The 25,543-nt window shown below is 42.8% G+C and overlaps 1 protein-coding gene across 1 annotated transcript in view; it reads left to right on the forward strand.

Moving 5' to 3' along the window:
* Positions 1-2,452: 2,452 nt before the first annotated feature.
* LOC118075436 (cytosolic phospholipase A2 epsilon-like) overlaps positions 2,453-25,543 on the forward strand; it is a 36,223-nt gene continuing 13,132 nt past the window's right edge. Inside the window, exons 1-15 of the mRNA XM_088659075.1 lie at positions 2,453-2,497; positions 3,057-3,129; positions 5,444-5,604; positions 9,025-9,156; positions 10,310-10,350; positions 10,632-10,674; positions 11,843-11,906; positions 13,237-13,410; positions 16,117-16,190; positions 16,921-16,958; positions 17,580-17,715; positions 19,774-19,910; positions 21,491-21,713; positions 22,226-22,340; positions 24,913-25,050. Coding sequence (XP_088515201.1) covers positions 2,453-2,497; positions 3,057-3,129; positions 5,444-5,604; positions 9,025-9,156; positions 10,310-10,350; positions 10,632-10,674; positions 11,843-11,906; positions 13,237-13,410; positions 16,117-16,190; positions 16,921-16,958; positions 17,580-17,715; positions 19,774-19,910; positions 21,491-21,713; positions 22,226-22,340; positions 24,913-25,050 — 1,594 coding nt within the window. The remainder of the gene's footprint in view (positions 2,498-3,056; positions 3,130-5,443; positions 5,605-9,024; positions 9,157-10,309; positions 10,351-10,631; positions 10,675-11,842; positions 11,907-13,236; positions 13,411-16,116; positions 16,191-16,920; positions 16,959-17,579; positions 17,716-19,773; positions 19,911-21,490; positions 21,714-22,225; positions 22,341-24,912; positions 25,051-25,543) is intronic.

Raw genomic sequence — 25,543 nt, forward strand, 5'->3', positions numbered from 1 at the left:
ACCCCTAGTCTGTCCCATACCAACTTTTGCCGAACTCTTGCCCCCCTCTTCTGTAATCCCATCACTTTATATCTTTGCACCTTCTCATCATCTTTCTGCCCCCCAACTGTTTGCATCCTCCCCTCTCTCACCGGGGCACTGATTTTCCCAACCTCTTTTTTGGGGTGCTTTTTTGCTTTTACCCTCTCCTGTTTCACTTCTCTCACCAGTGAAACAGTGTTTTCTCCTACTTTTCCTCCCTGTTCCACCCCTCCCACCAGTAGAACAGTGTTCTTTTCAGGAAATAAATCCATTGGTTCAGCATATTGTCCTTCAATATTATCTTTCTCCTCTTCTAGGTTTTTTACATGCGTCACTCCAGCACAGTCCTGGTCTTCCAATCTTTTTTCTTCTCCCTTCTCCTGATCTTCTATTTCTGTTGGTTCCTGTGTTTTAAAGTCAGAAACAAATGTCTCAACAGTCTCTTCTCTCAGGAAATTTACATCAAGCTTGGGGATACTCACTTGCTTAGTAAGATCCAAAATTGTTGCCAATATTAAGTCCCACTGTGTGACTTCCTGTCCACTCTCTGGAACCTTCTCTCCTAGTCCTTTGTCTGAAACCTCCTCCATCTTTGTGCAGACAGGCAGTGGAGTTGATGTTTTAGTCCAATATAAATGAAAAGTGAACAAACAAGCAAAAAGCCAGGAATCTAGTCCCACTTGGTCAAAATCTCTCTCTTTACTCCTTCTTTTCCTCAGAGTCAATACTGAGCAGCCTCAAGGCAAAACAAGTCCTCTTTCACTGTTTACAGCTCTCAGTCTCTCACATTCAGCCAGACACATTCCTTTGTATTGTGACGTCATTCAGCAGACTGGCTGATCTTTCCTTTGACCCGACTCCAGGCTCGCAGGGGGCTTTTATCATACTAAATCTCAGTCTTTTGCAGAGATAAATACACCGCTTACTTTTTCCTTTACTCTGCCTCAGGAAAAAGTTCTTTTTACAGCATTTCTGGGTTTTCTAGCTTGCTGCGATCTTTAGTTACTCAATCGGGGGGAGATGACTTCCCTTTTTAATCTCCGCCTCCCACTGCCAAATTCTTGTTCCAAATTGATTGATTTCAACTTACTTCGTCCAGATCGTAACTTTTTCAGGAAGAATCCACCGCCTGCAGGTTGGAGGCTCGGAGCTTCGCTTCTTGGAGGTAACGATGGTATGCCTAAAATGGCTCCCGCGACTGCCACTCGGCTGGCTCTCAGGAGCTCTTGCGGGCTTCCTGGGCAGCTGAGGAGTCGCTTCTGGAGCTCTGCCAGGCAAAATTTGCCCCCTGGGCGCTCAACCAGGGGTATTTACGGGGATCCGCGTGCCCCCGCGGATTTCCCCCCCCTCCGCGATGCCAGAAACCTCGCAGCGCGAGGTTTCTGCGCCTCCATTCCAGCGCGGCAGACCGGAAGTCCAACTCACTGCATTTCAAAGCTTAAAGAGGCATCTTTTGCTTTTTGCCACTACTGTTCCTTCTAGGCATTTCACTGGTGCCTTTGCATTGATTTTGCAGCAGCTTCTCTTCCTGCCTCTCTAGCAACATGAAGCACCTTCGTTCATCACCTTTCTTTCTGCCTGCCCAAGGGGAATCTCCTCTTCCCTGCAAACAGTGGAAGCTATTTGCTTGCGATTATCCTCTTACTACCCAGACAAATAACATAAGCCCTGCCAAACAGTGGCGTAGCTAGCTGCCTGGCTGCCCGGGGCGGCAAACGCAAGGGCACCCCACCAGGGGGCGGGGTGTCCACCGTGTGCATGTGTCGCGCATCACGCCACATGCGTCACGGCGCACGGCGCACGCACACACAGGAGCCATGCGGCACGGCAAACCCCACAAGCAAGCCGTGGAGTGAGGCAGTCTCGCTTGCGTTGGGGCTTATTCTCCATGGCGGTGGCCGCGTTGTGCGCAGTGGCGGCAGCGGCCGTTGGAGGTGGTCAGCCCCATCCAGCCTGCTGCCCCCTGCCGAGCCTGCTGCCTGGGGCGGCGCACCCCCTACCCCCTACCCCCTATTACCACACCACTGCTGCCAAATAGAAGGCCTTAATGCTGCTGCTTCTTTTTTGGGTGCAAAAGACCAGAGGTCTTATTCCCACCTACCCTTCACTACTGCTGTGACTCAGGATGCAAATCCTTTTGAAATAGCTCTTCAGATTTCGAAGGATCTCCTTCCTCTGCCAGAAATGTGGTGTCTGAATGTTATAAATTTTATTCAAGTGTTCAAGTAACAGGGGAGCTGATTAGATGTAACACCACTACGTGTGCTGAGTGCTACTTGGGATGCACAGCTGAGGGCATGATTAAAGAGGGCCACATTGTCCTGGAACGCCTTCATCCAAATTTCAAGAGAAACTGCTAATGGAAAGGAAGCTTACTTTCAACACAGCTGTTAATAGCTCAAAAGACTGAGAATGTCATTCACTGGTCCAAATGGCATCACCAACGTCTCAGGCTTCTCAAGTCATGGATGTGCAGGTAGTTCAAGGTAGTATCTTCAAGTAAAAAACAACAACCCACTTCAGTACTGTCAAGTAAAGCAAATTTACAGGGCCTGGTGGCAGTAAGGAGAATATAGTAAAGAAGGGGAGGGCTCTATATCATATTTCATAAGACCCTGTGTAGAAAAAGGATGAGCAAACCCTGTTGGGGGAGGGGAGTCATGCCAACCTCTCTAAGAGGGGTGGCTAACGTGTGGCCCTCCAGATCGTTGTGGGATTATGCAGCTCCCATTGACCTTGTTCACTGAGGCTAATGGAGATTCAGTAGCATCTGGCACCCTGCCAGTTCCCCAACTCTTCTCTAACTTCTGTCCAATGGCATTTGATTTCTGTGTGTGTCTTTTATCTTTTACTACTGTGCTTTTGTGGTATCTTCTTCTTCTTCTTCTTCTTCTTCTTCTTCTTCTTCTTCTTCTTCTTCTTCTTCTTCTTCTTCTTCTTCATGGTGAACTGCCTTGAGCGTTGCCCAGAGAAAGGAAGTAAATTCACTTTAAGTGTTCCTTATATATTTCTCCTTTCTCCACTTTGTCTTTCAGGTACAGGTACCTTCCTTCTGTTTGCTCTCTGTACGTGTTATAAGAATTAGGAATCTCCAGCGAGCAGATGTGTGTGAGTATCTGGCAGATCCTGAGTAGCTATAAATCTGGCTCACAAAATGCTGGCATATGAATATGGATTGATTTAATATTAAGATTCTTTGTTTAATAATGATTTTAATTGTTTTTATGCATTTAATGATATTTAAATAAATATATTTAATGAAAAATATTTAATGAATATTTTTATTCATTTTATGTTGTTACTGTTTAATGGAAGCCACAGTAGTCATTACCACTGTAGGCTCTGTTGACATGTTGGCGTGGCTTGGCCAGATTCAGCTAGACAGATGTGATAGCAGGAGACAGTGCAATAAGTCACATTTGCACAACAGGGCTTTCCCCCATCTCCTTACACCATGCAGCCCCCCAGACCCCCCAATTGGCTCTGAAAGGTCAGAAGAACCCCCAAACAGTGTGCAGGGGGAGAAGAGAGGAGACTGCTCTGTGTGGGAAGCAGAAATACTTGTGCTGCCATAAAACAGCACAACAACATGGAATTCCTCCCAAAATTCCTTGCCTGCCTATGCTGTTTGTTGGGAAGGGAAAGGCTACTCTTTGCATCATGCTACTCTTTGCATCATGAAATATAGCATTTAGAACACCGATTGCAATAGCCACTAAAAAACGTTCCCATGTTATCTGTAGTCATAGTATCATTTCAAAAAAAATGATCCTCTAATTATTTATTTGGCAGAAGAGCAGGCTGTTATTCAACAGGATTGAGATAGGAAAATGAATAGGACTGACTTGTTTGATATCTTGACCCTAATACCGTGAACATGAGATATTCCAAATTACAAGATGTATGTTAGAAGTACAACCTTTTTTTAATTCACAGGTGGCTAGGCTGTGGCCCTCTAGATGTTGCTAGGGCTTAACTCCCACCATCCCTGACCACTGCCCATGCTGGTTGGAGCTGACGGGAGTTGGAGTTCAACGACTCCACTCAGCTTCTATGATGGGCGGTGTTGCGGCCAGACCACAGGCTATGCCAGTGATCTGACCAATGGCTGGCTGGATTGCCCTGCTAGCAATTGGCCAATTCCATCAGGCTTAGGAAGGTTGTTCCCTGGGGAGTGGGTCCAACTGAGCAATGAACAGCACTTCGGCCCACTCGGGGGGGGGGGAGATAAATTGTGGCCTGCCTGGCGCTCTTCCTCTGCCTTTTAACATCTGGGGTGGAGGACACAGGTTCACTAACCATGTTTTAATCGATCCAGGACACTATATTTCTAGATATAAGGTAAAGGTAAAGGGACCCCTGACCATTAGGTCCAGTCATTCTAGATATAGCACTTTGAAAAATAAGAGAGTATCTGTCTTTTTTAGACTAAATGACTTAAAGGTAAAGGGACCCCTGACTGTTAGGTCCAGTCGTGACCGACTCTGGGGTTGCGGCGCTCATCTCACATTATTGGCTGAGGGAGCTGGTGTACAGCTTCCAGGTCATGTGGCCAGCATGACTAAGCTGCTTCTGGCGAACCAGAGCAGCGCACGGAAATGCTGCCTACCTTCCCGCCAGAGTGGTACCTATTTATCTACTTGCACTTTGATGTGCTTTCGAACTGCTAGGTTGGCAGGAGCAGGGACCCAGTAACGGGAGCTCACCCCTGTCGCAGGGATTCGAACCGCTGACCTTCTGATCGGCAAGCCCTAGGCTCTGTGGTTTAGACCACAGTGCCACCCGCGTCCCAAACAAAGAAACCTGTAACTGACTGTGATCAATTAATTATAGTAAGACAGATTGATTGTTATGTAAGTACTCAAATTCACTGTCAATAGCTGGTTGCACAAGCATTTCTGTTACTATTACAGTATATACAACCTATTCACATTCCTTCTTTATCTCTCCAGCACGGTAAAATCTCAGTCCAGTAATTAACAATCCTGACACAGCAAAATCAGAGTATCAGCAGTGCGCATTGTCTTACTTCTAAACTTGTTGTCAGTGTGCATGCTGACTGTGTGTGTGTGTGTGTGTGTGTGTGTGTGTGTACGCTTTCCTTGAGTGGAAATTGCAGCCTGCAACTTCCTCCCTTTATTTGCACCTCCAGCTGACAGCAATCAAGCCTAGAGTGCCACTGCTACGCACTAAAGAAAAATTCTGGAACCCTCTTTAAAGCTTCCAGGAACTTTTATCTGTTTCTTAAAGAATGTTTTCCTAACATCATTTGGTAATGGGCAGATAAAAAACATCACAAATAGCAGTCATCTAGTCTGGAATGAAAGCTTCTCTTTTAGAATCCAGAGTATGGTGAAGGTGAGGTGAGAATACATTGTAATTGGTTTTAACTGGTTGTTGTTGTTGTTTTTAAAACATGCAGTAAGTCCAAGTGATTGTTACATCAGTTTGAAGTTACCGACAGCTTCCTTTGGTAATACCCGGACGAAAGCCATCTCAAATAGCAGCAATCCAGTCTGGAATGAAACCTTCTATTTTAGAATCCAGAATGTGGTGAAGGTGAGGTTTTCACTGGTTGTTTTTGTTGATTTTAGTAAAAAAAAAAAACTACCACGTTGATAAATACAACAGCAGGGATCATTTAGATTGAAACTAGAGGGTTAATTCTGTTATCAGTAAATCAGCTAAACCAGAAGGGCTGGTGGAGGAGGTGTTGCTTAGCAACCAGAGAGATCTTCCCTGAGGCAACATGGCCCCTGGGTGTGTAGTTCTGAGTGAGTTTTCCTACAGGTATGTTTTGCTGACCTCCTCCCTGCACTGCACAAGACCTTAACTAAGAAAGGCAAAATAACAGAATCATAGATTTGTAGTGGCATCACAATTTCATGAGGGGCCTCCAAGTCAATGATAAATACTTATAATAATAATAATTTATTATTTATACCCCGCCCATCTGGCTGGGTTTCTACAGCCACTCTGGGGAATGTCTTGGAGAATGACAGGTTTGCAATGTGGAAACCTTGCACTCATTTACCTAGATCTCTTCTCCCCTCTCTCTTTTCTTTGTATTGGATCTGTCTTATGATCCTCTCCCCATACAAGCCTGTGCACACCATACACCTGGATGTCACATGTTTCTCAATTGAGGAGAAACAGCTAATCCTCTTCCCCCTCAGTCAACATCCAGCTGCAGTTGCCAGCTCCCAAGTTAGCCTCCACTTCTTTTTCCATCCTCATTTCAATTAATCAGCCTCTTTGCCCAGTAGTGGTGGCAGGGCAGAAATATCCCCAAGATGGTGCTGGGCAAAAGTTCCCTTATCAAGGGCCACATCCTTTTCATACAATCATAGAATTGTAGAGTTGGAAGGGATCCTGAGGGCATCCAACTCCCTCAATGCCGGATTTTCAACTAAAGCACCCATGACAGATGGCTACTTAACCTCTGCTTAAAAATGAAGGAGACTCCACAACCTCCCAAGGGAGTCCATTCCACTGTTGAACAGCTCCTACTGTCAGAAAGTTCTTTCTGATGTTTAGTCGGAATCTCCTTTCTTGTAACCTGAAGCCATTGGTTCAGGCCCTAGCCTCTGAAACAGGAGAAACCTTGCTCCGTTTTCATGACAGCTCTTTTGATATTTGAAAATGGCTATCATATCTCCTCCCAGTTTCCTCATTTCCAGGCTAAACATATCGAACTCCCTCAACCGTTCCTCATAAGCCTTGGTTTCCAGACTCTTGATCATCTTGGTTGCCCTCCTCTACATATGTTCCAGCTTGTCAATATCCTTCTTAAATTGTGGTGTCCAGAATTGGACACAGTATTCCAGATGTGGTCTGACCAATGCAGAATAGAGTGGTTCTATTAATTTCCTTGACCTGGACCCTATACCTCTGTTGTTGCAGCCTAGAATAGCATTTGCATTTTTTTTTTTTTACTGCTACATCACAATGTTGACTGATGTTAAGCTTGTGGTCTACTACAACCCCTACGTCCTTTTCACATGTATTACTTGCAAGCCAGGTGTCCCCCAACTTATATTTGTGCCTTGGTTCTTCCTGCCTAAGTGCAGAACCTGACATTTGTCCGTGTTGAAATTCATTTTGTTTGTTTGGTCCAATCTGTTAAGGTCCTCTTGAATTCCAATTCTGTCTTTCATGACATTAGCTACCCCTCCCAGTTTGGTGTCATCTGCAAATCTGATTAGCATCCTCCCAATTCCTTTGTCCAGGTCATTTATAAAAATGTTGAAGAACAATGGGCCCAGGACAGAACACTGCAGCATCCCACTTGTCACTTTTTTCCAAAATACAGTGGACGCTCAGGTTGTGAACATGATCCGTGCGCAAGGCACGTTAGCAACCCGCAGCGTTTGCAACCCACAGTGCTGCGTCTGCGCACGTGCGGGTTGCGTTTCAGCACTTCTGTGCATGTGCAAAGTGCAATTTATTGTTTTTGCGCATGTGCGAGCGCCGAAACCCGGAAGTAACCCATTCGGGTACTTCCAGGTTCGGCGCGGGGCGCAACCTGAAAAGACGCAACCCGAAGCATCTGTAACCCGAGGTATGACTTTGACTTTAATAAGGAGCCAATAATTAGTACTCTTTGGGTTCAGTCAGTAAAACAGCTACAAATCCAGCTACTTCTCTGTTCCTTTCTCCTCAAATTATTAACCCCCCCCCAGTTCCCTCAGTAAAATGTTTTCAGGTTTCTTTTCTGTCTGGATTCTCACAGTGACTTATGAAAGAGCATCATAATGAAATCATGTTTGTATCTGTTAGATGAACAGTGACTGTCCGTACCTAAGTTATCTTGATAATCATGTGGGAACAGCTCCCGCATATGAAGGAGGCCTGATTGTGGTTCGAAGTATATGCTGGAAAACTCACCACAGATCTAAACAAGTTTCATAATTTTCATTAGTCTCCCTTAGATCAGATTTCTAAATAATCTCTTGGGACAGCTCTATAGTCTAATTATAGGGAGCATACGACTCATTTTTCACAATAGCTCCACTGGGTACCAGTTCGTTTCAGGCACAGTTCAATGGGATGGTTATGACCTATAAAGCTCTCTATGGCTTAGGCCCCAGCTAATGAATATATAGCAATAATAATTACAACAGTGATGTGTAATTTCTGACTTTTCCAGTATCACTTTCAGGGGGAGTTCTAATTAGTTTAATTAATGTAAACAAGAAGCTACAGATATTCAAGCTAAGGCTTTGTTTTGATGATCTAGGTGCTGCTATCTTGGGATGGAATAGTGATACAGTGGAACCTCGGTTTATGAACACCTCGGTTTATGAATTTTCGGTTTATGAACGCCGCGGACCCATCTGGAACGGATTAATTCATTTTCCATTACTTTCAATGGGAAAGTTTGCTTCAGTTTATGAACGCTTCAGTTTATGAACAGACTTCCGGAACCAATTACACCCATGCTTCAGTTTATGAACCCTTCAGTTTAAGTACTCTGCGGACCCGTCTGGAACGGATTAATCCACTTTCCATTACTTTCAATGGGAAAGTTCGCTTCAGTTTATGAACGCTTCAGTTTATGAACAGACTTCCGGAACCAATTGTGTTCATAAACCGAGGTACCACTGTATGGGAAGATTCCTCCTCCACGGGGACACACTGAACTTTTTAATGTAGTTAAGTGATGGTTGAGTATCTTTAGTATGTTTTATCAGGGTTGTGAGTCATGTTACCATTAAATGTTCCTCCTGTGCCTAAAGCAACCAATTATTTTACTCCCTCTCTTCTTCCTGAACTACCTGATTGCCATTCACTGCCATCATGACCCATTTTTAATTCCTTATAGTCATGGAAGAAGAGCAGGATACATTTTTATGGTGGCAAGAAGAGGTGATTGCTCTGGTGCTCAGAAGTCAATAATACAATTTCAAATACTCCTTTGAATACCCCAAGCATACACTAATGCTGTCTGTCTTCAAAATGGTTTTGCCCACCACACATTGACTAATTCTCCCTATTCCCTAGAATGTACTAGAACTGAAAGTGTGTGATGAAGATACTCCCTTCAGGGATGACCAGCTTTGCACAATTCTTTTTGATATAGCTCAGCTCCAGCCTGGTGAAACAGTCTGCAGGCATTTTGAACTGAACCAACAGGTGAGAGACAAAATTATATGTACAGTTTGGGAGAATGGGATGCAGACTAATAAGGGCTTCTTTGAAATATCCTGTAATTTATAGTTAATTAGTTCAGAGTATACTATTGTTTCTCATTCTTTCAGTGTCCCCATTGAATATCTGCCATGCAGCATAATTTTCCAGACTTTTAATCTTTTCATTATATATATTGTACATGTCTATAGTAAAATGCTGCTCCTGATTAACAAACCTTTTTTGCATCTTTGGATTCACAGCAATGCATATAGGCAAATATATCAGTTACTTATATAAATTCTCAGTCAGAAACCAATTAGGCATGGCAGTTTGACAAATTTGTATATTTATAAGGTCATGCCTTCATGTAGCTTCTTGGAATATATGGAAATTATTTAAACATATGTAAAATGTAACTGAATTTCTTATGTCTTTATCATATGCCTTAATTTTTGGACTATTGAGTTTACTGGGGTTTAGGATTCTTCTGTTTTCCCATATCAGCTAGAACATCCCTAGAGTGGCACATTTACTCACCTTACCTGTTGTTTACAAAATATGTTCTGGTGCATCATAGAGAAACACAGGATTCTGCTTTGCTGCATGTAATGGAACATCATCATCACCATCATTTTATTTGTATGCCGCCTTTCCATAGTTAAAACAACGCTCAAGATGGCTTACAACATGACAAGATTTACATAATTACCAATGTAACAAAAGTCATAAGCAATAAATAAAACACATCAAAAAGTACACAACCAAATGGAAAACAATTTCCACATAAATCTGAAAATCTAAAACTAAGAATACAGCATTAATATCAATTACAATTTAAAATGACCGATAAAAAAATAAAAGCAATTTAAAAAACAAAAACAAAAATGGAGCCCTCTCTGCCCAGATGGAAGGAGGCAGGCAAGGCCCTCAGCAGCAGGAACATACCTAAGCACATTGAATTAGATATTTGTTGCCAATGTAACAGGATAGACATACAATTTTCCAAGGGGAAGGACTATCTTATAGGAAAGAGTTGCTTGCGAAGTAGCTCCCAGCGGAGTAGAACAACATCAGTTCAGAAGTATATTTTTCAATGTTATTATTTTGAACATTTCCTTTCCTTTCCTTTCTTTACATCCCCCTTTTCCAACGTCAGAAGGATGAGGTGCTGGAAGTGGAGTTCACTTTGGAACAGATGTGAGTAACACTTGAGATGACAAAGGGTATCAGTTTAATTTATTAAGTGTAGACCCAATGGAATTAATACATCCACTGTAATGGACACTTTACCCTAGTAGGGGAAAAGGGTGGGTATTTGGCTCAGCTTGCATTTAAAGGCAAGTCTACCAAATTTACACTTTCTGAAACAATACATGAGCTGAAGCACAGCCATACTTCAAAAAATCTCCATATTTTACAATGCAGTTCTATAGCCAAATAAGGCACCCACAATTTTTCATTTTCTTTCTTTTAATCAGGCCAGATTTTCCTGAAAGCCTTGCTACAAACGGAGTACTGGTGGTACGTTCTTTTGAATTCATACCTATTTTACCTCTTATTTCTGAATTTTTACATGGAAAGGTAGGTGTTTGAGATAAATAAGCAAATACTTCCTTGCCCGGGGCGGCTGATCCTACCACTAGGCAGAGTGAAGTGGGAACCAATTTTGGATGTCGTGAGAGGGCAACGCATTTGCTGACCTGTGTGATGGCCTCCCTTTTGCTCTCAGACAGCTGTTTGAGTTCCATGCACAGACAATTCATCCAAGAGACAATTTCCCTCTGTTCCTGATCACCTCAGGGCCGGCCCTACGTGCAGGCTGGGTGGTGCAGGGCACCACGGCGCCGGCCCGGCAGGAGGGCGCCGCGAGGTGCGCCCGCCCGCTGGCCGCCCGCTCTGCCGGTCCGCCACGCAGCTGCGCACTGCGCCCACCTGCCTACCGTGCTGGGAAACGGGGCGGGAGGGCGCCGGAGAGATCCAGCGCACCATGGCGCCAAGGGCGCTTAAGACGGCCCTGGATCACCTGATGGGAAACAAAGGGGGGGGTAGGTTGCCTTTTGGAAATATTGGCTGCCTGGGGGAGATGTCTCTTGAAGCCTGTACTCTCACCCATCAACTGATGTAATGAGTGGATGTGGATTAAGGGAAATTGCCTTGTGGGCCAAGATTGACCTGTGGGCCAGAGGTTCCCCAACCCTGTTCTGTAGCATCCTGGCTCTGACTCTATGGGCCTCAGTGCTGTGGGAGATGCCTTAGGGGGCTCCCGTTTGCCAACCTCAGGTTCAGTAGTCGTCTCATCACTGGTGTCAGACTCAGAGTCTGGAACCTAGTTTGGTGGTGACTCTGTATTAATAATAATGATAATTTTATTATTTGTACCTGGCACATTTGACTGGGTTGCACCAGAGTTGGTGTCATGGGTTATTGCTGGACTCTGGGGTCATGACAGTGAGGAGCCTCTGAGGATAGAACAACCTCTCCACTTCAGACTGTAGTTTTCCAGGACTTGGAAGGGAACCATATTGCCCCAATTATAACACCTGTAAATAGCTAAGAGCCTTCAACAGATTGTAATAAAGGACACAGCCAGGGCATTTGGTGTGAGAATAGAGGCGTATGCTGACAAATGTTACCCCCTTTTTTTAAATGAAATGTTGAAGGTTTGCAGTTGCTGTCTTTTACATTGCAGTCTCGGGAGCTTGGCTGTCTAAAAGTTGAGGTGGATAGAAGAGAAAAGAAGAAAAAAGACAGAAGTAAGATTATTAATTATTTTACCTAGCTAGCTATCAAGCACACAGTTTCCGAATCACCTTCAAAGGTAGTCTGCGGGCACGTAGGGTCTCAGCCTGCATACCAGGTGGAGCCTGTAGACAGCTGCCCTGGACACAGAATTGACCTGTGCCTCCATGGACAGCTGTGAGTCCAAAATGACTCCCAGGCTGTGCACTTGGTCCTTCAGGGGCACAGTTACCCCATTCAGGACCAGGGAGTTCTCCACACCAGCCCACCCCCAAGAACAGTACTTCAACCTCAATCCGTTAGCCACCATTGATCCTCCAACCAGCTCCAGACACTCACACAGGACCTTCACTGCCCTCACTAGTTCCGATTTAAAAGAGAGGTAAAGCTGGGTATCATTCGCATATTGATGAACACCCAGCTCAAACCCTCTGATGATCTCTCCCAGTAGCTTCATGAAAACTACACCCCCCACCCCAGCTCTCCAAATGCTTCTTGGCAGGCTGGGTGGCTTTGAGCAAGTTGACTTGGCCTATCAGTTGTAAGGATAAACCAGAATTGCACAGGTATGTGTCAGGTGACCACCACCAGAGGTCAGCAGAGAGCCCAGCCGATCGTTGTCAGGGCTCTCAGACAGGGAAGACCCCAGCGAGATAGTGCAGGAGGAAAGGGATGCTGACGACTCAGAGCAGCCACAGGAGGTGTCGGGAGCATCAGAGCGCAACACCACGGGAGGGGAGGTTTCTGGGGAGAAGCAACTGAGCAGCTCAGGAGGGGAGGGAAATGTAGTCCCTCCATCCCCCCAGTTATGCAGGGGGGGGGGAAGCACCGGGAGCAGAGGAAGAGTTTTAGGGCGCCAAGGATGCTTTGCTGGAGGAAGTCCCGCCGAGCAGCACTTCCGGATTCTGACTTGGACTGAATGGTCATGGACTTTTTTCTTCTTCTTCTCTCTCCCTCCCCCCCCCCCCGGTCATGGACTTTTTATCTCTTTCTTGTACATATGTATATATTAAAACTCTGTAAAAACAGCCACAGAGCTTGGAGCTTCTTACTCGTGCAAAGCACCCTGGCGCCCTGACAGTATGCTGCCCTGGTCTTGGTGGGAGGGCTTACAAATATTATAAATAAAAGTGTTTTTCTGTGCGGTGCTTTTTTCTGGGGGGATGCAGGGGTACGCATACCCCTAAACATTTTGTGAATCTAAGTTTGGCCTCATTGAGGGGCAGTATTTCTATATGAGTAGGAAAATGAGAGTACCCCTTAACATTTTTTTTAAAGAAAAAAAGCATTGCTTCTGTGTACTTTAATACTGAAGTTCTTTTGTGTTCTCTGCTCTGCACTCAGGAGAAGAATTCACCTTTACAGTGAAAGGATCCCTTGAGGATACTCAGAGCATTTTACTGGGCAATCGTTCTAGATATGCCCCACCAAACTCCACAGTGTTCCACTATGTCAAGTACTGTAACCCACACCTGGAAGTGGAATTTCCAAAGAAATGCTGCATTTGTGTAAGTAGTGGTCATCCATTTCAAACGCCAAGTTGAACACAACCGATAAAATCTACAGGCTGTGCTGGCCAGAGTACTTAGCACAAGTCAAGCAAATTGCGCGTTCTTTGCTTGTTTCACAATTTAGTTCTGCTTTTACAATTTGGTTTTTCTAAGGAATGTGAATTTTTTTTTTTTACAAGGACTAGGGGAATGGGAAGTTATGGATGACATTAGAAACCAGAAACTGAAATTAGGAGAGAGGCAATAGAAGCTATGGGAAATAGAGAGGGCACAACAGTGAATGCCCCACCAAAGACAGAAGCTGCACCCTATCCTGCAATGCCCAGCTCTGCATCTGGCAAAAATGTCACCTTCAGGTTACGTATTCTTAATTAGTTTTATGCAGTTATAATGAGGCCATAGTAGTTGGTTTAAAACAAACAAAGAAATGCAAAAGCTGGCCTTTTAAGAATAGAGCGGTAGACTCGTAATCTGGTGAACCGGGTTCGCATCTCCGCTCCTCCACATGCAGCTGCTGGGAGACCTTGGGCTAGTCACACTTCTTTGAAATCTCTCAGCCTCACTCACCTCACAGAGTGTTTGTTGTGGGGGAGGAAGGGAAAGGAGAATGTTAGCCGCTTTGAGACTCCTTCGGGTAGTGATAAAGCGGGATATCAAATCTAACCCAAACTCTTCTTAAGAGATTTACTGTGCAGGTGTCACACATTCAGACGTTTGGAATGCAGCGAACTCTACCTATGTATCAGGTGCTCCTGTATCAATTGCTTGTCAGTCAATGCAAAATGTTATGATCAGTTACTCTTGATCATGGAGATGGAAGAGAAATTCAATTCAGTGTGCGTTTAAGGAATCTACTTAATTTGTGGTTTCTGAAATAATACACAAAGCAAAACATAGTCATCCTGCAAAATGTATGCTTCTCTGAATTTTGCAATGCAGTTTTCGAGTCAAGTAATGCGTACCAAGAATGCATCTGCTAGGGTAAGATGTGCATACAAATGCATATATTAGTGAAAACAACATAGAAAAAGGCATTATATTAGGGGAAATGGCTTTGCAAAAATGTGTATACAGTGGTACCTTGGTTTGCGAACGCAATCCGTTCCGCGGAGGCGTTCGCTCACAAAGACATGCTTCTGCGCATGTGTGAAGCACCGATAGAGTGCTTCCGCGCATGCATGCGCTGTGCAGATCACATCTGTGCATCCAATGCTGCGGAACCCGGATGTAAACACTTCCGGGTCTGCGGCATTCGTAAACGGAGGCGTTCGTAAACAGAGGTAGGCGTAAACCGAGGTTCCACTGTATTAGGCAAAAATGCACTAACATGCTATTTTAAAAATGCAAACTGGTGAACTATTGAGAACTGAACTAAAGATGGGAATAGTGAGAAACAAAGAGAAACTGACATTGACAAACTCATCCATCCCTTGTCATGACCCATTAAAACGAATAGAAGTTAGTTGTCCTACTGCTTTTGATAGGACATAGTTACGAATATTTAGTAAAACTTTAACTACATTTGGGCCCTATTATCTCTGATAATAACAAACGATAACCCTCCAGGAAGCTGGCAATGATTCATTCTAGTGTGTCACCACATTGCTGGTAGGGCTTGTATTTTTATGCTGTGAACCGCCCTGAGATCTACAAAGGGCGGTATACAAAATGAATGAATGAATGAATGAAATCTCCACATGCGGTGGGAATGTACAAAAATCCAGCCTTTCTGGAATTTGGTATTTGAAGAAATTAATAAAACAATTGGAAGTTAAACCAGAATGAGCTTTTAAAAATATATTTCAAGGCACCAATCTGGATTTACATAGTAAAGAAGTAGTAAGCCACTTATTTATTAGTAAGCAACATAACCAGATGCTGGAGAGACCTTTTTGGCACAACATTGGACAATTGGTACAAAACAGTTTGGGAAATATCCCTCCTTGAGAGATTAACAAATAAACTATAGTTGACACGTGGGCAGATCGAGAAAGATGGCTTTACCCCAGTGTCGTTTAATTTCATAGTATATGCCAGTTTTCCAGAAAACCAACCCCCCCATTAGCATTTGACTCAATCTAGTTGACCTAAATTTAAAATTAAGCATAAATTAGTATCCTCACTTTGAACCCTGCTCTCATGTTCATCAATATGTCAACACTTTATATTGTTTCACTAATAACGTAAGAGGAAAAATGACTATTACTCATATTCAATCTAAGTACAATCACAAGGGCTCTTGACTAGGCATTTAGCTTGTCAACTCTGTTCTATCCTGTTTCCCCTTCAGTTTTGTTTAAACAAATTCATGAACTAAGAGCTTATACATTGAGCACTGATAATGAACCATATGTTGTAGATATAACTGCAAATTTATTATGCTATTTTTGTGATACACAAATGACACACAAAGACATAGTCTATTTATTTGTGTCATTCATTATTCCTATGATTCTTGTTTATGAAATCCAATAAAAAGTTATTTCAATAATAATAATAATAATAATAATAGAAATTAATGATGCAAATGGGGGAATTCTGCACAGAATTATGTAATTTAATTTGTGCTGTTTAAACAACATATCCATTACTAGTAATTCTGCTCTCTAGCCATTGCAGTAGGAGACAGGCAACTTTTAGGTAAGAAATATGCCTTTTGGTTTTAAAGACGTATTGTGTTGTGACCATTTGTTTTTCCTTCTTCAGTGTTCAGATAAAGGGCACACAAACTCCCTAACTTTGCCATTGCATCAGCTTCCCATAGGAGAGAGAGTGAAAATATCAAACGTGAGTCCTGATTGCAAACAATTTTATTTTGTTTTCTATGTGGGTTGTAGTCCAGAACATCTGGAGAGCACCTGGTCCGGGAAGGTTGATTGAAGATTTACATGGAGAAAATGTGGTTTAGTAATTTGCTTGTCTGGATTGTAGCTGACCGTTGATTCTTCCAGTGGTGAGATCTGTATGTGCTCAAACCTTTTATATGCATAGGACTCCCCATTATTTTTAATGGAGAGAGTTGATCCATCGGTCTGAAGTAATTTACATGCAGATTTGGCCTTCTGTTGAAATGAATGAAGCAGCCATTCTGCGTGCAGGGAGCCAGTGTAAGCTTGAAAGTAGTTCTGAGATAGGGGCAAAATGCAATGTACAAAGATGCAGCACATACACAGAGATGGACATTGTGGATGTTACAGGTTTGAAATCTGAAACATGTCAGAGAATGGATAAGCACTGAACCTGCATCTGTGGACTTATTCTTCATAACCTGACGTTAACTCCCTGAATGGTCTGTTGCATGAATGTTGTAAATTACTGGTTTATGCATTTTGTAAAGCATACTTCCTTTGTGTAAACCGAATTGATGGAGTCTGAGAGCAAGGAATTGCAAGACATCACATTAGGATGGTTCAACTTATTATTTATTATGATCATCAGACTGTACTAATAAAGGAGGAGAACAAAGAAAATTCCTTTGAAGATTATGGAAATCATAACTTTTTTATTTTTCTTATAGGACAAAGCATATGATGTATTTGTGACAGCAGAAAACTGGTAAGCATTTTTCTCCTTGCAATGACTTTGCAGTTCAATCTTTGCTTTCTTTGTTTTGTAATATAATTAAAAAAAATTGCAGCTTTCTGAAATTGCTTTAAAAGTAACCTTCCCTTCTGAGCACCCTTCTGTACTTGCCTTTTATAGGTATGAATGTAGTGCTAAAGCACTCTGTGTACGAATGGGGGAAGGCATGGGTTCAACTTCTGATGTTTCAAGCTAGAGCAGAGACAATTTTTCAAAATTTGACACAATTTCTCTTTTTGTCATTTGGATTTTGAACGCATTTAAAACAAACAAACTCAGATTTGAATCTAGGATTTTTACTTCGACCTTCTAGATTCTTTAAACTGGTTGGCAGCTCTTCATTGTTTTCAACTTTGGCAGTTTCCAAATACGAAATATTATAAACTCACCAATCAAATGTGAAATATTGTTCCAAGTTCTTTATCAACTGCTGTTAAATACTGCATACCTTTACATGTCAGCTATCAAATATTGCCAAATACAAATTGTTGACAGCAAACATTGGAGCGCTGGAATTTATTCAAATACTAATGCATATATTATGAGTACAGTATTCAGCTGCTCAGGTTTATGATATGAGTTTGTGTCATTTAGCCAGAATGACCTAGACATGCGCTTGGGATTTGATGTATGCCCAGAGGAGCAGGACTTCATTTGTAAGCGCAAGAAATATGTTGCTGCTGCTTTGAAAAGTGCTCTTAATCTTCAAGAAGATCTGCAGGATGATGAGGTATGTAAGATGAGAAGAGAAAACGGTGGCAAAGGGATTCATATATATCCATGCCACATGTTTATCCATGCATAATACTAATATATTTATTTATACCCCGCCCATCTGGCTGGGTTTCCCCAGCCGCTCTGGGAGGCTTCCAACAAAGATTAAAAGTACATTAAAACACCAGTCATTATAAACTTCCCTAAACAGGGCTGCCTTCAGATGTCTTCTAAACGTCAGATAGTTTTTATTTCCTTGACATCTGATGGGAGGGTGTTCCACAGGGCGGGCGCCACTACCGATAAGGTCTAATTCATGCATAATATCTTACACATTCATGTATACTGTTGTAACATAAAATAATTTTTCGCCTTACACATCTTTAAAGTTAATCCCTAGTGGGAGGAGGATGTGTGGAGTTCGATGGGCCCTGAAGGGAGAGCACTGGAAGTCTAAAGCTCCGCACACTGTGTGTAGTTATCCTGAGAGGAGGTGTATGGAGACAGAAAAAAGCGAGAAGCCTAGATTGTGTGAGCTGAAGTTGATAAATGATTCCGTTAAGATTTGTTGGCCCTAGTGTGCATCATTGTACACTTGCCTATCTTGAACTGTATTCACCATTGAAACAAAAAATAAAAATAAAAAATCCTTCCAGTAGCCCCATAGAGACCAACTAAGTTTGTCATAGGTATGAGCTTTCGTGTGCATGCAGGTGTATCTGAAGAAGTGTGCATGCACACGAAAGCTCATACCTATGACAAACTTAGTTGGTCTCTAAGGTACTACAGGAAGCAAAATAAAAAAATTCCTTCAGTAGCACCTTAAAGACCAACTAAGGTTATATTTTGGTATGAGCTTTCGTGTGCATGCACACTTCTTCAGATACCTGAAGTATCTGAAGAAGTGTGCATGCACACGAAAGCTCATACCAAAATATAACCTTAGTTGGTCTTTAAGGTGCTACTGAAGGAATTTTTTTATTTTGCTTCGACTCAGACCAACACGGCTACCTACCTGTAACTAGTACTACAGGAAGGATTATTTAAATTTTTTTGTTTCGACTACGTCAGACCAACACGGCTACCTACCTATAACATGTATTCACCATTTGTACCACTAGCTCTTGGAAATCCCTTTCCACCACAGGACACATTTTCTATCTTATATTCCATAATGTAGAGCTTTCCTGCCTACCTACACCATGTGGTTCCCCCCCCCCTGTAGGGTACTGGTTCTCTTCACCAGCCTATGGTATTTTACAGTGTCTGCATCCTGGTTTGCCATAAGGCTGAACAACCCAGAATTCCTCTTAATCATTCTTCGTTCTGGCTCTGCTTGCAGCCAACCCGCTTATCCGTCTGCCTTCACTTTTTCTCTCTCTTCCTCCTTCTGTAAGATTATATTGGCTTGTCCTTTTTACTCCTTCAGCTTCTGTTCGCCTTCACTCATTCATTTTCTAGGACCCTCACTCCAACACTTCAGTGCCCTGCGTTTTGGGGACGCTGTTAGCATCTGTGTGATGCTCCACAGCTGTTTCCATCTCCCCCAACTCACCTGTGCTTTCATGCGAGCAAGCTGGGAAACAGACAACTTAGGAGGCAGCCCAAGCATCACCAGTTCCTGCACCTTCTATTTTGATGCCCGTTCACTAAAGGCCAAAATGAAGCATGGTGCTGAGCAAATGGAAATGGGGAGGGCATTCCATAGCCAAGGTACCAGAACCAAGACCAAGACCCACATTTCTCCTCGTTTTGTGATGCAGTTCTTCAACAAAAACTGTGTATCTTTGGCAAACTTGCGTATAAAGATGTGTACTGAAATGCTGGCAAATATGGTGAGAGCATTTTATTTAAATATATATATAAACGGAAATGTAGTGAACTCAATTTAAGACCGAGGAAAGCGAGAGAAACTGAAATTGATAGAATCTTCCATCCTTGATGAGGTTTTGGGATTTGTGATTAAGCTTTTTTTGTATAAAAAAAAGGGGGGGGGAGTGTGTGTGATTCTGCTCAGTCCTTCAATCTTCCCTCTTCTGCAAATTTGTGAATAATTGCTCTCAAATTTATTCAGGTTCCCATTGTGGCTGTGATGACAACAGCAGGTGGCGTAAGATCCATGACTGCGATGTACGGCAGCCTGTTAGCTCTCCAGAAGCAGAATCTCTTAGACTGTATTTCATACATTGCTGGTTTATCTGGCACAACATGGTAAGGAGAATATGGAGCAAAACTATTAGGGATGTATCCAGACCTGCTGAATTTTCCTACAACCTTCCGCCGTGGGGTAATTACATGAGATGACGGCACATTTTATGTTTATTCAGTTGTTGTTGTTGTTGTTGTTGTTGTTGTTGCGTTCAACATCTATGGAAAACTTTGTACCACATGAAATAGAAGCAAACCTTTCTGCAGCTCCCCTGGATAGCCCCTGCCATTCCTCCTTTGTTTAGCATAACCGTCACTTTATAAAACAGAAAAATAAATTATGCTGAATTTGTGCAATTTTACCAAGGATTTTTTTTAAAAAAAGCACAAAATAAGCCTGGTGACTTCATGGTCCTGGAAACTGATTCAATGGAGCCAAGCCTTGTCATCATAACTACCTCCCCCTTTTCAGATTTATTAATGAACGGAAAATATACTCAGTGTGATTAGAAAAACAGAAATAAAAAACTGAGTCTGTAGTTCTAGGGAAATGAAGTACTGTATATATGCATTTCAAACATTGTCAGATGCTGAGACTAAACTGCATTCCCAGTCTTGATATGACCATAGGCAACCCTTTGGAAAAGCTTCCGACCTTAGCAACAACAACTTACATGGTTTAGGAAACTTTAGCAACTTTCAAATCAGTTAAGAGTCAGATTATTATTATTATTATTATTATTTGAGGAGAGTGTGGGTAACATGACCTTTGTTGCTGTTTGCATCAGATTTGCAAAATCCTTTGAACCAAACAGTGTTTCAATGAAAACTTGTTTTATACATGGAAGTGATGTGGAAACTTTTTATGAAAATTGGTGAGAATAATTTAACTGGTCCTTTGCTTCCCTGGATTGTTGATTGGGTGCAGATGTGTGATGAAATGGTCCTAACTGATTGGCAGGATGCTCTAGATGAGTTGCTCATCGAGTAGTCACATCAACTAGGCATAGACAGTTCAGTCTAATTCAAGTTCACATCACTTTCATATGTATTCATTTTAATTCCATTCTGCTCCATTCCTGTATTAATTTCCATTCCTGCCCCCATGAGAACTCCGAATAACATTTTAACCCAGATAAAAGACATACATACAGACAGTTGTGGGGTGGTTCTAGGCCTGCCTTTTGACATTTATTTTCTTCTTTTTAAAACAGGTGATGGCTTCTTCCGAGCGGATTGAAAATGGGGCTGCAAACACTCCTGAGAGCAAATGTCCCATTGCTCCAGGGGCATTTACAGTCTCATTTTCCATGTGCACAGTGGCAGATGCTGTGCTTTCCAACTGCTTGGAGTAGCTATTATTACCTTTTTCAAAAGTTGTGCCTTTTTAAAAAAGCACCCCCAGACCACCTCAAACAATTAGCTTTCTAAGGAAGGCCACATTCTGATCTACACAATAGTCCATGGGATGCAGATCAGGTGAGTTTGCCTTAGAATGTGGATGAAAAATAATAATCCTTGAACATCCCTAACTTGATTAGCTGCCAGTTGATAAGTGACTGTCTGTATTTGCCCAAAGTTCATGGCCAATTTCAATATTAGCTTCTTCTTCTCCTTCTCCTTTTAAAATTTATTTTCCTTAGGACTATGACAAATTTATATGAAGATGCCAATTGGTCGCAAAAAGATTTGGAAGCGCATATCAGTGATGCTCGGAAACACGTCATGAAAAACAAACTTTCCTGTTTTTCTCGGAGGCACTTAACATACTATGAAAAGGAAATCTGTCAGAGGCACCGAGATGGATATAAGCTATCTTTTATAGATCTCTGGGGGCTCATTATTGAATCCTTGTTTAATGATGAGGTATTGTATTCATACTTTTTGGGGGTGGGTGGGAAGCATAATGTGGGCTGGCATATTGGGAAAATATGAAACAAATCAAGCACAGAAAGGGGACAGGGTGTTTGCTATTATTTCTTTAATTTACATTGATAGCACACCCCATGCCCCATGCATTTGATCTGGAAGGTTGTGGGGGACCCAGAACAGATTTATGGGGTATGCTTGGAGAGGAGAGGTCAGGAAATCATAGAATTGTAAAGTTGTAGGGAACCCAAGAGTCATCTAGTCCACTCCCCTGCAATGCAGGCATCTCAGCTAAAAGCATCCCCCAATACTCTGGAGTAGTGTGTGAGGTGGTACTGGCAACTGCAGTGGGAAGGAGGAATTGGCAAACGTTGCCTCTCATACGGTAGGTAAGGAGCAAAGTCTGGGTCTGACCCAAGATGAAGATGCCAAGATGTATTGCGACAGGTTCTTTGTGAAATTTATTTGTGTCAATGTCTCTTCTGCTGACTGTTGTTTTTCCCAAACAGCCCAATCATCACAAGCTCTCAGATCAACGGCAGGCTGTGAATCTGGGTCAGAACCCACTTCCCATCTACCTTGCTCTCAATGTCAAAGAAAGATACAGCACTCTAGATTTTAAAGGTAGGGACAAAATTACGTGAGCTCGCTTCGAAGGCTGGGGGCCAGGGGAAGACTATTGGTTGACATTGTCCCACTAATACCGGTAGATACTAAATCTCCTGGCGATGGAGCAGCATAGATTGTGTGTTGTGTACATTTTTATACAGAATTATACCTTTGTTTCAAAATCCTAACAGAATTCTTGGATTTTGAGCATTTAATAAGTCCTGTCAGTCTTTGATACCACATTGAGTGCTCGTGAGTACTACTCATTCTCCCTCATTTTAGGCCTGTTCTATACTTGAAATGACACAACCTTGATGGCAGAAAGTGAGGAGGAATTAAAGAACCTTTTGATGAGGGTGAAAGAGGAGAGCGCAAAATATGGTCTGAAACTCAACATCAAAATAACTAAGATCATAGCCACTGGTCCCATTACCTCCTGGCAAGTAGAAGGGGAAGAAATGGAGGCAGTGAGAGATTTTACTTTCTTGGGCTCCATGATCACTGCAGATGGTGACAGCAGTCACGAAATTAAAAGACACCTGCTTGGATTTGGATTTGATATCCCGCTTTATCACTACCCAAAGGAGTCTCAAAGCGGCTAACATTCTCCTCTCCCTTCCTCCCCCACAACAAACACTCTGTGAGGTGAGTGGGGCTGAGAGACTTCAGAGAAGTGTGACTAGCCCAAGGTCACCCAGCAGCTGCATGTGGAGGAGCGGAGGCACAAACCTGGTTCCCCAGATTACAAGTCTACCGCTCTTAACCACTACACCACACTGGCTCTCCTACACCACACTGGCTCTCCTACACCACACTGGCTCTCGGGGAGAAAAAGGCTTCTCTTGGGAAAAAAGCAATGAGAAACCTGGACAGCATCTTAAAAAGCAGAGACATCACCTTGCCGACAAAGGTCCATATAGTTAAATAATAATAATAATAATAATAATAATAATAATAATAATAATAAATAATAATTTATTATTTATACCCCACCCATCTGGCTGGGTTTCCCCAGCCACTCTGGGTGGCTTCCAACAGTACAGTACAGCATCAGTTAAAGCTATGGTTTTCCCAGTAGTGATGTATGGAAGTGAGAGCTGGACCATAAAGAAGGCTGATCGCCAAAGACTTGATGCTTTTGAATTATGGTGCTGGAGGAGACTCTTGAGAGTCCCATGGACTGCAAGAAGATCAAACCTATCCATTCTTAAGGAAATCAGCCCTGAGTGCTCACTGGAAGGACAGATCGTGAAGCTGAGGCTCCAGTACTTTGGCCACCTCATGAGAAGAGAAGAATCCTTGGAAAAGACCCTGATGTTGGGAAAGATTGAGGGCACTAGGAGAAGGGGACAACAGAAGACAAGATGGTTGGACAGTGTTCTCGAAGCTACGAACATGAGTTTGACCAAACTGTGGGAGGCAGTGGAAGACAGGAGAGCCTGGTGTGCTCTGGTCCATGGGGTCACGAAGAGTCGGACACGACCAAATGACTAAACAACAACAACAACAACAACAACAACAACAACAACACTTGAAACAATAATCACATGGAAAGTGTTCCCATACACGTGATAGACCCAAGTACTGGCTTCCTTTGTAAATTACTCTTGTTGCACAGAGAGTTTCCACTTCACTGTCAGCTACAGATGAAGGTGACCCATTTAGGGAGGTGTAGTAACACATTATCCCTGCCATGTGTGAATGCTGCATGAATGCTGTGTGTGTGTGTGTAATTAAAATTAAAAAATTGTCTAGTAGCACCTGAAAGGTAAAGGGACCCCTGACCATTAGGCCCAGTCATGACCGATTCTGGGGTTGCGGCACTCATATTGCGTAATTGGCTGAGGGAGCCGGCGTACAGCTTCCAGGTCATGTGGCCAGCATGACAAAGCCGCTTCTGGCAAACCAGAGCAGCACATGGAAACGCTGTTTACCTTCCCGCTGTAGTGGTACCTATTTATCTCCTTGCACTTTGACATGCTTTCGAACTGCTAGGTTGGCAGGAGCTGGGACTGAGCAATGGGAGCTCACCCCGTCATGGGGATTCGAACCGCTGACCTTCTGATCAGCAAGCCCTAGGCTCAGTGGTTCAACCCACAGCGCCACCTGGGTCTTTGTGACTGAGATAGGGTGCTAATTCCACCTGGGTCCACCTATGGGTTTAAACCACATTCCACCTGTGGGTTTAAACCGCAGCGCCACCCGTGTCCAGTGGCACCTTAGAGACCAACTAAGTTTGTTCTGGGTATAAGCTTTTGTGTGCATGCACACTTTTTCAGATACACTGAAATGGAAGTCACCAGACCCTCATATATAGTGAGAGGGTGGGGAGGGGTATTACTCAGAAGGGTGGTGGCAATGGGTGATTGGCTTATAGGTGTAGAGTTTCTGTAAGAGGGATGGGGTGTTGTGATGTCCAAATCCATTGCAATGGTTAATTATGATTATCATAGAGAGGTAGAATGCAGGTTTTATTGCAATGTTCCCTCCAGTGTAATTATTACATCATTTATTTATTAGATTTCTTACCTGTCTTTCACAATAACTATACTGTACTTAACATTTATTTTTATATGGTTGTTTGCAGAGTGGGTGGAATTTACTCCCTATGAAGTAGGCTCCTTGAAATATGGAGCTTTCATTAATGCGGAACATTTTGGAAGTGAGTTCTACATGGGCCACTTGACAAAGAAGCTGCCGGAATCTGAACTCTGTTACATGCAAGGTGACTTGTTGTTATTATTATTTATGAAATTTGTATACCGCCCTTCATCCGCAGATCTCAGGGTGGTTCACAACATAAAAATACAATATAAAAGCACAAAATACAACATGCAGTATAATAGCACAAGATAAAAACAAGAACAAAAAAACACAAAGAAATAACCCCTCTCCCACAAATACATTTAACAGAGGTATAAAATGTTAATCAGCCAAAGGCCTGGTTAAAGAGGAACATTTTCGCGTGGCACCTAAAGGTGTATAATGAGGGCGCCAGCTGAACCTCCCTGGGGAGAGCATTCCACAAACAGGGAGCCAATACAAAAAAGGCCTGTTCTTGTGTTGCCACCCTCCGGACCTCTCATGGAGGAGGCACGCGAAGAAGGCCCTCAGATGATGAACACATATGGAGAGAGGGGGTCCATGAACACCTGAACAGAGATACCAACAAAATCTATACTGTTTTAGTTGCATGCATTTTGAAATTGACTCCTTAC

The sequence above is a fragment of the Zootoca vivipara genome, chromosome 1, assembly GCF_965207765.1.
Source record: "Zootoca vivipara chromosome 1, rZooViv2.hap1.1, whole genome shotgun sequence".
NCBI classification, from domain to species: domain Eukaryota; kingdom Metazoa; phylum Chordata; class Lepidosauria; order Squamata; family Lacertidae; genus Zootoca; species Zootoca vivipara.